The 12,681-nt window shown below is 32.4% G+C and overlaps 1 protein-coding gene across 1 annotated transcript in view; it reads left to right on the forward strand.

The window, feature by feature from the left end:
* LOC125505399 (calcium/calmodulin-dependent protein kinase type II alpha chain-like) overlaps nucleotides 1-11,764 on the forward strand; it is a 48,039-nt gene extending 36,275 nt beyond the window's left edge. The window contains exons 7-10 of the mRNA XM_048669140.1: nucleotides 3,887-3,962; nucleotides 5,247-5,341; nucleotides 5,400-5,514; nucleotides 8,082-11,764. Coding sequence (XP_048525097.1) covers nucleotides 3,887-3,962; nucleotides 5,247-5,341; nucleotides 5,400-5,514; nucleotides 8,082-8,217 — 422 coding nt within the window. The 3' untranslated portion in view covers nucleotides 8,218-11,764. The remainder of the gene's footprint in view (nucleotides 1-3,886; nucleotides 3,963-5,246; nucleotides 5,342-5,399; nucleotides 5,515-8,081) is intronic.
* Nucleotides 11,765-12,681: the final 917 nt, after the last annotated feature.

Genomic DNA, 12,681 nt, shown 5'->3' on the forward strand with positions numbered 1-12,681 from the left:
TGAATCTAGTACTACAATTGAATAGCCTACAAAATTATCTTCAAAGTTGTTGAATTGAGATCATGAGAAATAAACAAGAAAAACGAGGATCAGCCCAGGTGGGTCCCGATGTTGAAACACGCTAATGGAGACATGATAATGAACTAACCCGAACAGTTATAAAAAACACATTGAAAATACATACCACACAGCAGATCTCCCTGTAGAAGAACCATCCATGGAAGAAATTCGAAAGGCAGTAAAAAAATTAAAAAACTCAAAAGCTCCTGAATCGGATAACATACCATCAGAACTATTAAAGTACGGAGGGGAATCGTTATACAGACAATTACACCAACTAATTCTTTTGATATAGAAAGAGGGGACAATACCAACAAAGTGGCAAGGAAGCATCATAATACCAATCCACAAAAAGATAACAAGTCAAAGTGCTCAAACTACAGGTAAAACTCACTCATCAGTACGGCCAGCAAAGTCCTGGGCAATAATGTTCTGGATAGACTGACTCCATACTCAGAGGATGTCCATAATCATTCATAGATTTTCGGCAAGCATACGACAGCATTGAACGATCCCAGGTGTGGAATGCAATGGCCGAATTCGCAATCCCAAGAAAACTCGTTCACAAGACGAAGGCATGTATGGAAGACGGAAAACCGGTATAGCGGATTAAAACAGGGAGATGATTTGTCGCCTTTACTATTTAAGATCGCCCTAGAAAAAGCTACGAGGTCAGCAGAAATTCAAACAGAACTCCTGACTACGCGAGGCCCCAAATTATTGTTAGCATATGCAGATGACAGTGACATCATTGGAGATTCCACACCAACAGTAAAAGGTATCTTTAATCGCATATAAAAGGCTACAAGAGAAGTAGGACTCAATACTAACGAGGAAAAGACAAAATATATGTGCATAAACAGACAGAGGCGCAGAGATAGAATAGGACAGAATGTAACAATAGACACTTATAATTTTGAACGAGTGGAGCCCTTTAAATATCTAGGAGCTACAATTACAGCCGATAACGATGTCACAAAGGAAATAAAAGGCATAATTCAAGCCGCAAATCGTAGTCTCTTTTTTCTAAACAACTTTTTCAAGCCCAAAAGCATCTCAAGAACCTTTTGAGGTCCTTTGGGTGACAGTCTATAAAAGCCGTATACGACCAATAATTCCTTATGGATGCGAGACATGGACAATGACTAAGGCTAATGAAAAAATACTTTTTTTTGCGTTTTTAAAGAAAAATTGTTGCTCCCCACCATGACCCTAATAGCAACCAGTATCGCATCAGGATGTTGTCAACGAAGTTAAGTTCCAGCTTCTATAAAGCATATTTGACTTCTTGAAAACACAACACAATCTGTTGGAGTCACAAACTGTTCGGAACTTTACTGTGAGAACAACCCTTTAGTAATGATGTTTTCAAATTAGTCCTAAGTTTGTAAACTGAGGTAACCTTAAACAGGCACCAGTTAAAAATGTGCACTGAGAGATCAGTCTACAAAATTATTAAGCTTTATTAAAAATTGGAAGTTTACCATTTATGTGTAAACTTTTCAAACTACAATCGTAAATAATTAATAAATAAAATATTGAGACTGGGCTCATTTTCAGTCTAGTAATAAAACTGAACTCATTGTAAAATTTACTCGCTTAAGAGTTTTGGTTTATCTCCAAACATAAGGTGCTCACTTGGGCACAGCATAAGTTCGGTGCGCTAGTTATAGTCAAATTAGAGGCACTTGGAAAGTATAGTAAACAAAATATACAAAAGTGTTGGTTGGATATTTTTTAGAAATTATGCTGTTTCGGTGCTAATAATTAAATAAATAATTGATGGCAACAATCTGACAGAGATGAAAAACCCCGACCCGCATGTTTTGCCTTTAAACTAACGAGTCGCTTTATATTGCATATAGAAATACGGATTGTGTGTCCGGACAAGCCTTTTTCGCAACTATCGACTAACTCTCAGATGTCAGGTATGATCCACATACTATGTGAAGGTAGTATATAATGTATTTAAGCTCATACATAGAATCCTCTTATAACATGTAGTGTTCGTTATCGTGGTAAAGTGCACTGAACTTACTTCAAACTGATTCAGTGAAACTTTTAAGTGTCGAGTTTAGGTGTTGAATCCCCATCTAAACCTGTTTCATATTAGTCAATGCCACTTTGCGATCAATAAACAATCGCATGCTCTGCAAATATCGCAACAAATATTTCTTTTCGACAAAATTAACTTCTCCGATAAATTCCCGGAGGGAATAGATGTACCATTCAATATAGGACGGCGTCACATTGAATAAATAAAGGAAAAGGCATGTTTTCATGTTATCCAGCTTCCAATTTCGTGTACTTAATTATTTCGTTTGTAAAGTAAATTGCTTTTGTCGTATTAAAGCCTTCGGATTTACTTAGAGAATATATTATTAATTTTGTCCTCTGGATTACATGACCTTTCTCTGGGCCAACGATCAATATTAGACTACGGATGAGCTTAATACCTAAACTCAAAATAATAATGATGTATTACTATGAGATTAATGACCGAGTTGGATGTTATAAATAGTACAGATTCGTGCACGTTTAACACAATGAGAATAGGAACGTTTCACTGGAGAGTTGAAGTTCACATTCAAGAACGCTTTTTTGCGAATACCATTGTAATTGCTGGCCAATTTCAGTATAACATTGTAGTTAAAGTCGTTGATTGTACTCAGCTTTCGTATGTAGCTAGTGACTGTCGTCGGGAATATTTGGATAGTTTAAGTTCAATGTGTGCTGTGGACTTTTTGAAATTCATTTATTTTGTTAAGTATTTCCCGTGAACTATGCAGGGAGATTCAGTTTCGTAATTGTCTCTTGCTAATCAGTTTTTGCGTCACAAAATACCAGCTGTGCTATTTAATTAGACCAAACATTACCATTTATTTAAATTGATGACGTCGACTGTGTTTAAAATTAACGTACACTAAAAAACACACGACAAAACGACAGCAAAACACTTTTGCCCGGATCTGAGGCAGGTGAATCTGTCCTTATCAAAAGGGTTAGGCTTTTGCAGTCATTTTGCTTGAAACTGGTGAGTTTTTCGGTCTCTTGGACCAACGTGAAAAAGAAATCCTTCCTGGCGTTTCGCAAGCACTTAGTGACTTCCATTTGCAAAGGAAAGCTTTCTCTGGACTGATGATGTAATGCTCATGATGAATAAGTGACCGGGTGTAAGAATTTGAGTGAAACACGTGCTTGAAAAACGTTAGGAATAAATTAACGTACACGAAGGCCTAAAAGCTTTTGTAACTCAACAGAATATGTCCTAATTTAAAAAGTGAATAATTCTGTATATATTTAAAGTACAGTAGGTAAATGATAATACAAGTTCGCATGACAATGGGGGAAAGTTAGACGCAGTAACTACTCTTGTACCTACTGCTAAGTAAAAGGCTGAAAAGTATTAGCTTCTTACAACTTATTTGCAAAACCTATATTAACGGCTGAGTAATTTACAACTATCTAGTTTGAACTGCATTTGGTAAACTCAAATGTAAATTAGGCACTTAAAAATTCAATACCACACACATAACACGATTTTTTCTCGATTTTCTACACATTCAAACCCACACCGAAGAAATGAAAATAAGCCCGGAAAAATCAATAGAAACGATCAAAATTGGATATATTGTCGTATTGATTTTTTCAATCTGCATGGAATTGTTGAAGTTACGCCTCTTACAGTGTTCTTCACGTATAAACCAGTGGTACTTGGTGCTATACACTGTAGTAGTGGTTCCTTTATAGATGTTGTGTTTATTGTTCTCAAAGAGATGTTGGAAATTTTGAAAAATCAGTTTTAACTGTGTTTTCTTTTCCCCAGCTCGACGACAAGAAATCATTAAGATGACCGAGCAATTAATAGAGGCAATTAACACTGGAGACTTTGAGGCTTACACGTAAGTTTTTTAACTTCTTGATAATAATTTTCAGCTAAAATCGGCAGTTTTCTGAACACTTAATCAAAAAATAAATTTGACTTATACAGTGTCCTATTTGTAGCCAACAAAACCAAAAGAAGTGTTATTTCTTCCAATTTAAAGCCAGAACATTTTTATAAATATACCTAAGTTCTAAGTCGATTTGTTTACGTTGTACAGGCATCTAAAATATTGAAAACAAACTTCTCTTCAATAACTAGAAGATTTATGGTATAACTTTTGAAGTCCCAACATTAATTCTATACTTTACAACGCTATGAAATTATGCTGAAGCCAAGAATTCGACTGTTATTGCGAGCAAAAAAAGTTAAAAATAAACGTATATCTATTATTTAATTACTTATTACAATTCGGCGCTATATAAATACAATCGTACTCGTGTAAAATGTATATTTAGTATTATTATAAATCTGAGTGAACAAAACCCAAACTGTTACGCGGGCAACGATCAATCAATGAATGGGAGCAAATTAAAATATCCTGAAATTATTGAAGGCAACTACTTGTTATTCTTAATGCTTTAGATAGTGAGTGATTTCAGGTTTTGACGATTTTAAAATACATTCGGTACAATTCAAATGATGTTTCAATGATTTTAACGAGTCGAATATAAAATTAACGTTCCAGTTTCAATTAATGATTGACTTGAAGCAATCTTCAACTTTGACAGAGAAAAATAGATATGATAAAATAGATGTTCGATTTAAGCTGCCTTGAAATTTTTAACTGGTGGATACGCGTTGGTGGCTTCAAGAAATTTTCTTCATCGGACCGTCATCAAAGAAAACAAGCTGGAGAAGTTAAAACTTTTGAATTGGAAATGGAAAAATTCCGGCCCCGGTCCTTAAATGAATTGATCGTGAATTATCGATGCATAATAACGAAACCTAGTGGGAATAATCCGAATACCTAGTGGGGAATCTACAGCAAACTTGCGCTCAAACTGTGGAACAAAATGACAATTAGCAATCAACATAATTTAGAAACGTTTTCCTAAAGCTTCAATCATTTAAATTTCTTAAATTAATTTCTTTACTTTGAATTGCCTCTTATAGTTTGAGGCTAAGTATGTCGTAAGTTCCACACTAAGCGATCGTTTTTTATTTCTATTTGAGGGTGAAATTCGTTTTTTATAGAAAAAAACTTGACAAAATACCCAATGAAAAAGTTTTGAAAATATGAATCCACTTCAACCATATAGAACTGATTTATATGCAGACTAATTATATTTTTCTGGATCAGAAAAATTTGCGACCCCCATCTGACGGCATTCGAGCCGGAAGCGATGGGCAACCTGGTTGAAGGAATGGACTTTCACAAGTTTTACTTCGATAATGGTAAGTTCAACCGTCAAATATTTAGGCCTCGGGCCGATAATTTACACTCATTTTATAGTATTGGGAAAGAACTGTAAAGCAGTGAACACTACCATATTAAACCCACACGTACACCTGTTGGGAGAAGACGCCGCCTGCATTGCATACGTTCGACTGACGCAGTATATGGATAAGTAAGTATATAACTATTCACATATAAAAAATGCCTTTCTTCAAAAAAAATTAAAACTTAATTCGGAAACATGGAAATCACCCATTATTTTAATGAAAGTTTCGTAATTATAAGTCCACAAATTCGAAGAATTCTCTTGAACGAAAATTCTTGTCCAATTTTTCAAAATTCTCTTAAAACTCAGTTCTTGTTTATATTTTAGAAATTTTAAGTAATAGTTTAGTTTAATTTTTGTTGGAGCCAGAAGTGTTTAGAAATAGTAATTATGATTTCCTTTCGCTTTACAGTTTACTTCTTATAAATTTTTTCTCCTGTTCATGTTTTTTCATTCCAAGAACCTTTTTATTTCGACTTCGAAAATCGTAAATTATTTAAACTATGAAAAGTCTGGAATATGTGGCGACTATTAAAATTTTACAGTTTCTAAAGTTTCCCCTAATTACCAATAGCCGACAGCAAACGATCGTAACCACAAACACAACTCTGGCCTAAACTGTATTAAACAAATTGAATATGTTGGCATAGGATTAAATTGAATTATAATCAAATACTACCCTTAACTGATCTGTTTGGGGGAGAAAAAAACTTATTTTTAGCCTCAAACTTTCAACCAAAACATTTAGGGGACGATTTGATTCACTTATCAATAATTTGATTTTAACTCGAAAAAATTTTAAATGGGTTTTTAATTAAAGGCCTGGGTTTTTTCTCGATCCTTTTAATGCATATTTTGTCCTAATTTCCTTGGTGTACCACATGTTTACATTTTCTTACGTTTTGCATTTTGCAATACAAATCCGACCCTGAATGAATTTGAGCTGCAAAATGGGATGTTTGAAACTTTTAGGTTTGCCATCTGAAAATAACCATACATTCTGTTTTGGTCCACATTAAAATTAGAGGAGCAGAAAAAAAGTACCTGTCTTATTTAGATTAAAAAAGAACATGAAGAAATGTACTTTTTTGGCTAAAAATAGCTCGTGGTGATTAGCCAAATCGATATTGTTTAATTAATTGATGGTAACGCCAAAATATATCAATTTGCGAAGACAAACGCACAAAAACTACAAATGTTCAAAATGACCTCCATTGCAAGGAAGACATTTTTGAGCTCTCTTTTATAAAATTGCTGAAAAAGTAAGCAATTTTGCACAGGCGGCTAGCTAAAATTTTTTAAATAAGATTGTCCAAATCTACCGAAGGTGTTTGAAAATCCTGATCTTTAATAAAACTCCACACCGAAAAATCGATGAGCGTGATATCTGGCGATTGAGGCGGCCAGTTTATAAAAATATGTCTTTCAGTTTTAAGTCTAAGCATTGGATTTTATTTCGGTTTAGAAAGACGAATTACCTAACGTTCAACTCAAATTCAAGGTCGGATTCAAATTTTTCAGACAAAAAACCTGGGTGAGGAATCTTTCAACCAAAACGTCGGCAAATGTAAACATAATTGAAAACACAAAAAATATGCATTTAAAAGAACGGGAAAAAACCCTGATCCGTATTTAAAAAATAGGAGTTAGTGTCGACATCTCAGAAAGTAAAACGGCTATTTTGCTAAATTTAATATGAATGCGATTTAAAAACAAATATTTTTTAGACAACACTTAGTTTTCGATTTATTTTCGAGACAGTTTTTGTCTACTTACTACTTAAACCAAATTACGGTTTACGGTTATCTTACGGTTTAGAAGATAGCAATAGTAGTCTCTAACAATTAGACCAGCCTGCATATGAAGCATATATTAAAAACTCATTCAACAAAGGACAAACTAAGTGAGGATATCCAAGAATATTTGAAGGAGAAAGGAGATTTCTTTATTTAAATATCTTTACTGAAATATATCATAAAGTGAAATATAATATAAAAGAAATTACATTCAAGAGTAAAAAAGAACATTCCGAGGAAACAAAAATTTAAAAAAAACGAAGAGTTTAGTAGCTCAGACTTTCAGACTTGACAATTTTAGACAATTTTTTTGGGAGTTTTTAGAGGGTCAATTCAATCATGAAGATCAATCGACGGTGAATATAATTAAGGAAATAGTAACAGTAGAATAGAAATATTAGGAAAGAGATCAAGGAATCATTTTAGCTGCAATAGAGAAACAAAAACGAATTTATAGAATATGTATTCAGGAAAATGGGGAACTAATTCAAGAATTTCTGGAATTTAAATTTGTTTTTGTTTATATACTTATAACTTTTGAGACGTAACTTTTGTACGTAGTTTCAGTAGAAAGTCGATTTTTAGTTGCTTCTAGCCGGAAAACAGTTGATCTTAGATATAGGCAGTATTATCTGAAATATGCTCATAATTTAACGTAGAATCGAAATCTGTAATAATATTCAAGGGTTCCATTAAAAAACTCTCAGTTTCGTACGCGTTTCTGAAAAGCCATGTAGGAATTATATTTTTATTATTTCTTTAAAAAAATAGAACGATTTCTCAAAAACTGCTTTAAAAATACAAATCATCTGAATATCTTTCACACAGTTAGAAAAATAAATCCATAGATTTGAGATATCTAGATCTTTATCTAAAAGAGCGGTTTTGTTGCTTCAGACATGGGCAGGCCCATACCCATCAGTCGGAAGAAAGCAGAGTTTGGCACAAGAGGGACAACAAATGGCAAAACGTCCATTTCCATCGCAGTGGTGGCAATGGAGGAGCTGCCTTCGGTTTTAGTTCACTTAAATAAAACGTAAGATAAACGTGTATGTCTTAACTATTGTTGGTGTGAGTCCAGTCTGTAGATGAATTTCGATTGTTCCGGGTTTCGGAATATGTAAAAGGCATCTGGTTCTTTCTGGTTGAGATGCTATTGATCACTGAAAAAAGCACTTGCAGTGACAGTTTTATTAATGCCGGCACGTGTATGTAGATACCATTACAATGCGGAATTTCAAAAGTTTCAAATTTTTCTCAACTTTAACGTCCGTTGATTTGCCTTTTACATATTCATCGCTCAAACGAAGAATCCACTGGAGACTAGACGTGTATTCAATGAGTGGTGCGCGACTTCTCAACAGATTGTATTATTTCGAGCTTTATACATACTACACACTTGTACGTGTAGAGATTTTGGCCACATCCACTTTTTGTGTAATTTAGTTTGAATACATTGAATTGCAGTCGAAAACACGGTAAAAGTGGATGTCTACATTATCGGTTATTTTGTATTAAATGCAAGTTGTCACATGTTCAGCACACCACAATAAATGTTTAAGTACTTGAATATTAGATCATTAGCCAAAAATTTACTTAACTATAAAAACTAATTTATTACTACAGATAATTAATTTTTCGAATCCAATCAGCTAAGATATAAGGGCAAGTAACAAAGCATTTTTGCAATTTTACCTATCATATTCTAGGAGGAACGTTGCCATTTATTTGTATTATCGAGTTTGTATCAAACGAAATATTTTTTAAAATACGCCTTCGTTAATTCGTTAACTAATATTTTGAAAATAATTTACATTCACTTTTATAACGAACATATTTTGCTCAAATTAGTTAAAGACAGCAGTAACATTATTTTACTGCAGGAATTAGTAAATACTCAAACTAAATGTCCATTGTGGTAAACGTAAATACTTACATCACTAAAAAAACGATTTTGATTATTAATTGCTTGAATGAAAGCGTGATTTAAAAAATATATCTATCATATGTGCAGGTACTGCCTTATATTGAGGTATCTAGAAACTTAGGCTTTGTACTTAATCAATTTTTTTCCTTACAGAAAATATTCTCGAATAGCTTCGGCTATATTTGATGGGTCAAATATTATTTGCTCTTATAGAGCAGCTGTATATGTATGATCAGGCGAATATAACCGGAGTATTTTTAGAAACGATTTATTACTGATATAATGTAGAATTTTTCAGTGTATAGAAAATAATTTACATGAATTTAATTAGTATGCACTATGCTTAATAAGGGTAAACGCATCCGTCAACATTGCGTTGTATACGCAATTATGGCAGTATATATCGAAATTTTGACCATCAGGTGCAATTTAAATTTTGACTGTTTAAAATAATGTAAGCATAAAGTGTTATAAGCTCTCTTTTAACTGTAATTCCGCATTTTTACGATGCATACGTTTCAACACATGCCTACTTTATTAAATGTCTCACTTTAAACTCGTTTTTTGACCATTTAAAAGACATTTTATTAAAGCAGCATTGATACTATCTATAGTCCCCCATAATGTTATATATATATATAAATAATCTTTATTTCCTACAGAAAAAGGCTATCGACCCAATCGGTCTTTCTGCCCCATAATGTTTTTATAACAACTTAAAGGAAGTACATGATGTCAACGATTGTAAAACGAATATATAATTCAATATGGAACAGTTTGCCATCGATAGAACTTTCAATAATTTATGAATCATAAATATATTGACCCTTTATTCACATCAATTTTCTGAACTCAGAAGAAAATGTTCATTACATACTAATTATTGCTTTAACGGTGGTCTACAGCCACTTCTTATTGTTCGAAAGCATTGCAGTCAAAATGGATACGTAAAAGTCAAAATTCGACTATTCCCAGTGCACTCACACCTTCAGGTTCCATAGAGAGAAAAAAGCATGAATGAAGCAAGTTCTTTATCTAGTCTATGCAAACTTGGAGAATAAAAAATTAAAATCATTGTTTCGTTGAGTTTTGGCCTAAACTCTATATGGGCATATCGTATTTGTAAAAAAATATATTGTCACGCTATTTATATATTTAAAAGATTTGAAGCAATATCAGTACCTACTTACTAAATTAAAGATGTATAAAGGGGACAAAAATGCGTGTGATTAGCTCTCTATTATTTCGATCATGACAAGATTGTACTGGTGCACAAAATGTCTTCATATGATTTAATGTTTTATATAAATATATAATAAATGGAAGAAATCGTTTGAAGATAGCAATCGCGCCAAAATCAAAATAGAAACAAAAAAGCTAATAAGTCGAAAATAACTTAAGTGCATGGCGACATTTTTGTACCAGTTACATTATATTCTCAAACATTCATCTCCAAAGTATATTTATCTAGTTCTGAAATATAAATAACGATTTTCCCGAAGCTGGAATTTGCGATATACAAAGTGAAGAATTTCCGTTAAACAGTTTAAAGTGATAAATATATCCACGGTAAATAAATAACGATACTCTTTCAACGTTTTCTTGGAAACTAAATAGAGCATCTGAAAATATACAAAATTCGGCACTTTGTATATTATTCACACTACAGTTAGATTATATCGCTGAATCCTGGAAACCGAAAAGGATCACAAGAACAAAACAAATACAGGGTGTTTTATTTTATTATTTGTATGTTAAATTAAGATTGATGGTAGTATGGAGATGGTCTTGATGTGCGTGACGATGACTTGTTAATTAATAGTAAAAAATAATCTTAATTTTTACAACAGTAGGAATAAAAATAGACACCTTGTATCGAACAATTTAGCCACGAATTACAAAAATATGTTACTTCATTCGCCACTAGATTTCTTGTGATAATTGCAGCAAATTTTTGTAATTCCCTTGTATAAGGTAAATTTAATCTATTGTAGGAAAAGTGTCACTTCGATTAAATCATATAATATAATTGTAATGAAGAATTTATATAATGTGTGTTTATACAGTTATAATTGTTTGAGTTGAATATGGTTTTTGTGCAATATTACAAAGTAATTGTGAATTAAGTTTTGATATGTCGAGCGTACATCTTTGAAAGGGCAAATGCACCAAAAATTTCTTACAAGAATGTTTAATATAAATGATAAGTTTTGCACGTATTTCAAAATATACATAACTATTCCATAAATTCCCAAATTCCACTTTTATAGTAATTAGCCTTTTCAAAGTTGTATCTAAAACCCATAGAATGTCCATACATTTTCTAATGGTAAACTTGTTTTGTTGATAACTATTAACATATTTTATTACACTTTATATGCGGCACACCAGAGTAAACATACATACAAATGTACCTACCTATATAAAAGTAAGCAAACTTATTATATGTATAGTTTATTACCAACGGTTGCCATTTTTTGTTTGTACATTTTATTTTGTTGTCCATTTTATTGATGTTGAAATTTTCAAATTGTATATAAAATTAAACATTTTGCTTATCTCAAAATGTAATCTATGTTTTCTCCCTTAACAATCAAGTGTTTCAGTAAATATCACTTATGGAAAACGAAAATATAAAAATATTATTCCTGAGCATCAATAGTTTTATTTATGAAGGTAAAATAAACCAATCGCGGATTGTTACCAGAATTGTCTTACATTCAGTTTTAAAATATTCAAATTAACCGCCCTTTATATGCCCACATCGTATTGAACACGCTAATATAATGTTGCCGATTTTTTTTATAGAATATTCGCTAACATCGAATTTTTTTATGTTTGATTTTCATTTGTACAACTATATTGTGGTTGTAACATTAATAAACGTCGTAAATTTCTGTATCTCTATGCAGCTTATACAAGAAGTCAATTTTTACTGAAACATCCAGACGTAGACAAAAATCAGATTCTAGCATAACTCGGTCAGAAAAATGACAAAAAACACAAATTTTTAAATACTAGTTTGGACTGTCACGCCATCCTAGTTTAGCACACTAATTAATGTACGATTCACACATGTGAGATTGTGGTTTGTAAGAGTGGTCAATAATTAATAATTAGCATTCTGTATGCATCTTAAAGAATACCATATGCATACTATGTTCGAGACTTTTACGTGTTTTGCGCTGGAATCAGAATTATATAAGTTTGAGATGAGTTGAAAATATTTGATATTCAGACATTAGTTAGTCTGAAGTTATAATCAAAGTTAGCGCGAGTTTCTTCTACCTGCTGGATGTATAGCAAAAGTTGTACATATATGTATTTTAATCCCTTTTCTGAAAGTATTAATATGCAGAGTGGGGCACCCTAATCGGATAATGTAGCAAAGGCCGAACTACTATTGAACGATTTCATTATATGTACAAGTATTGCGTAAGACAGTCAAAGCTACAGTATAACATTATTGACGAATATATAGAGTTCTTGATATTGAGAATCAAATATGGTTGCAAGATTTATCTTTTATGGTTTTTCTATTTTATTTCTTTGGGAAAATCAACTGAAAAT

Source organism: Dendroctonus ponderosae, unplaced genomic scaffold (genome assembly GCF_020466585.1).
Source record: "Dendroctonus ponderosae isolate FM_Combo_2020 unplaced genomic scaffold, Dpon_F_20191213v2 Dpon_F_20191213_8, whole genome shotgun sequence".
Classification (NCBI taxonomy): Eukaryota; Metazoa; Arthropoda; class Insecta; order Coleoptera; family Curculionidae; genus Dendroctonus; species Dendroctonus ponderosae.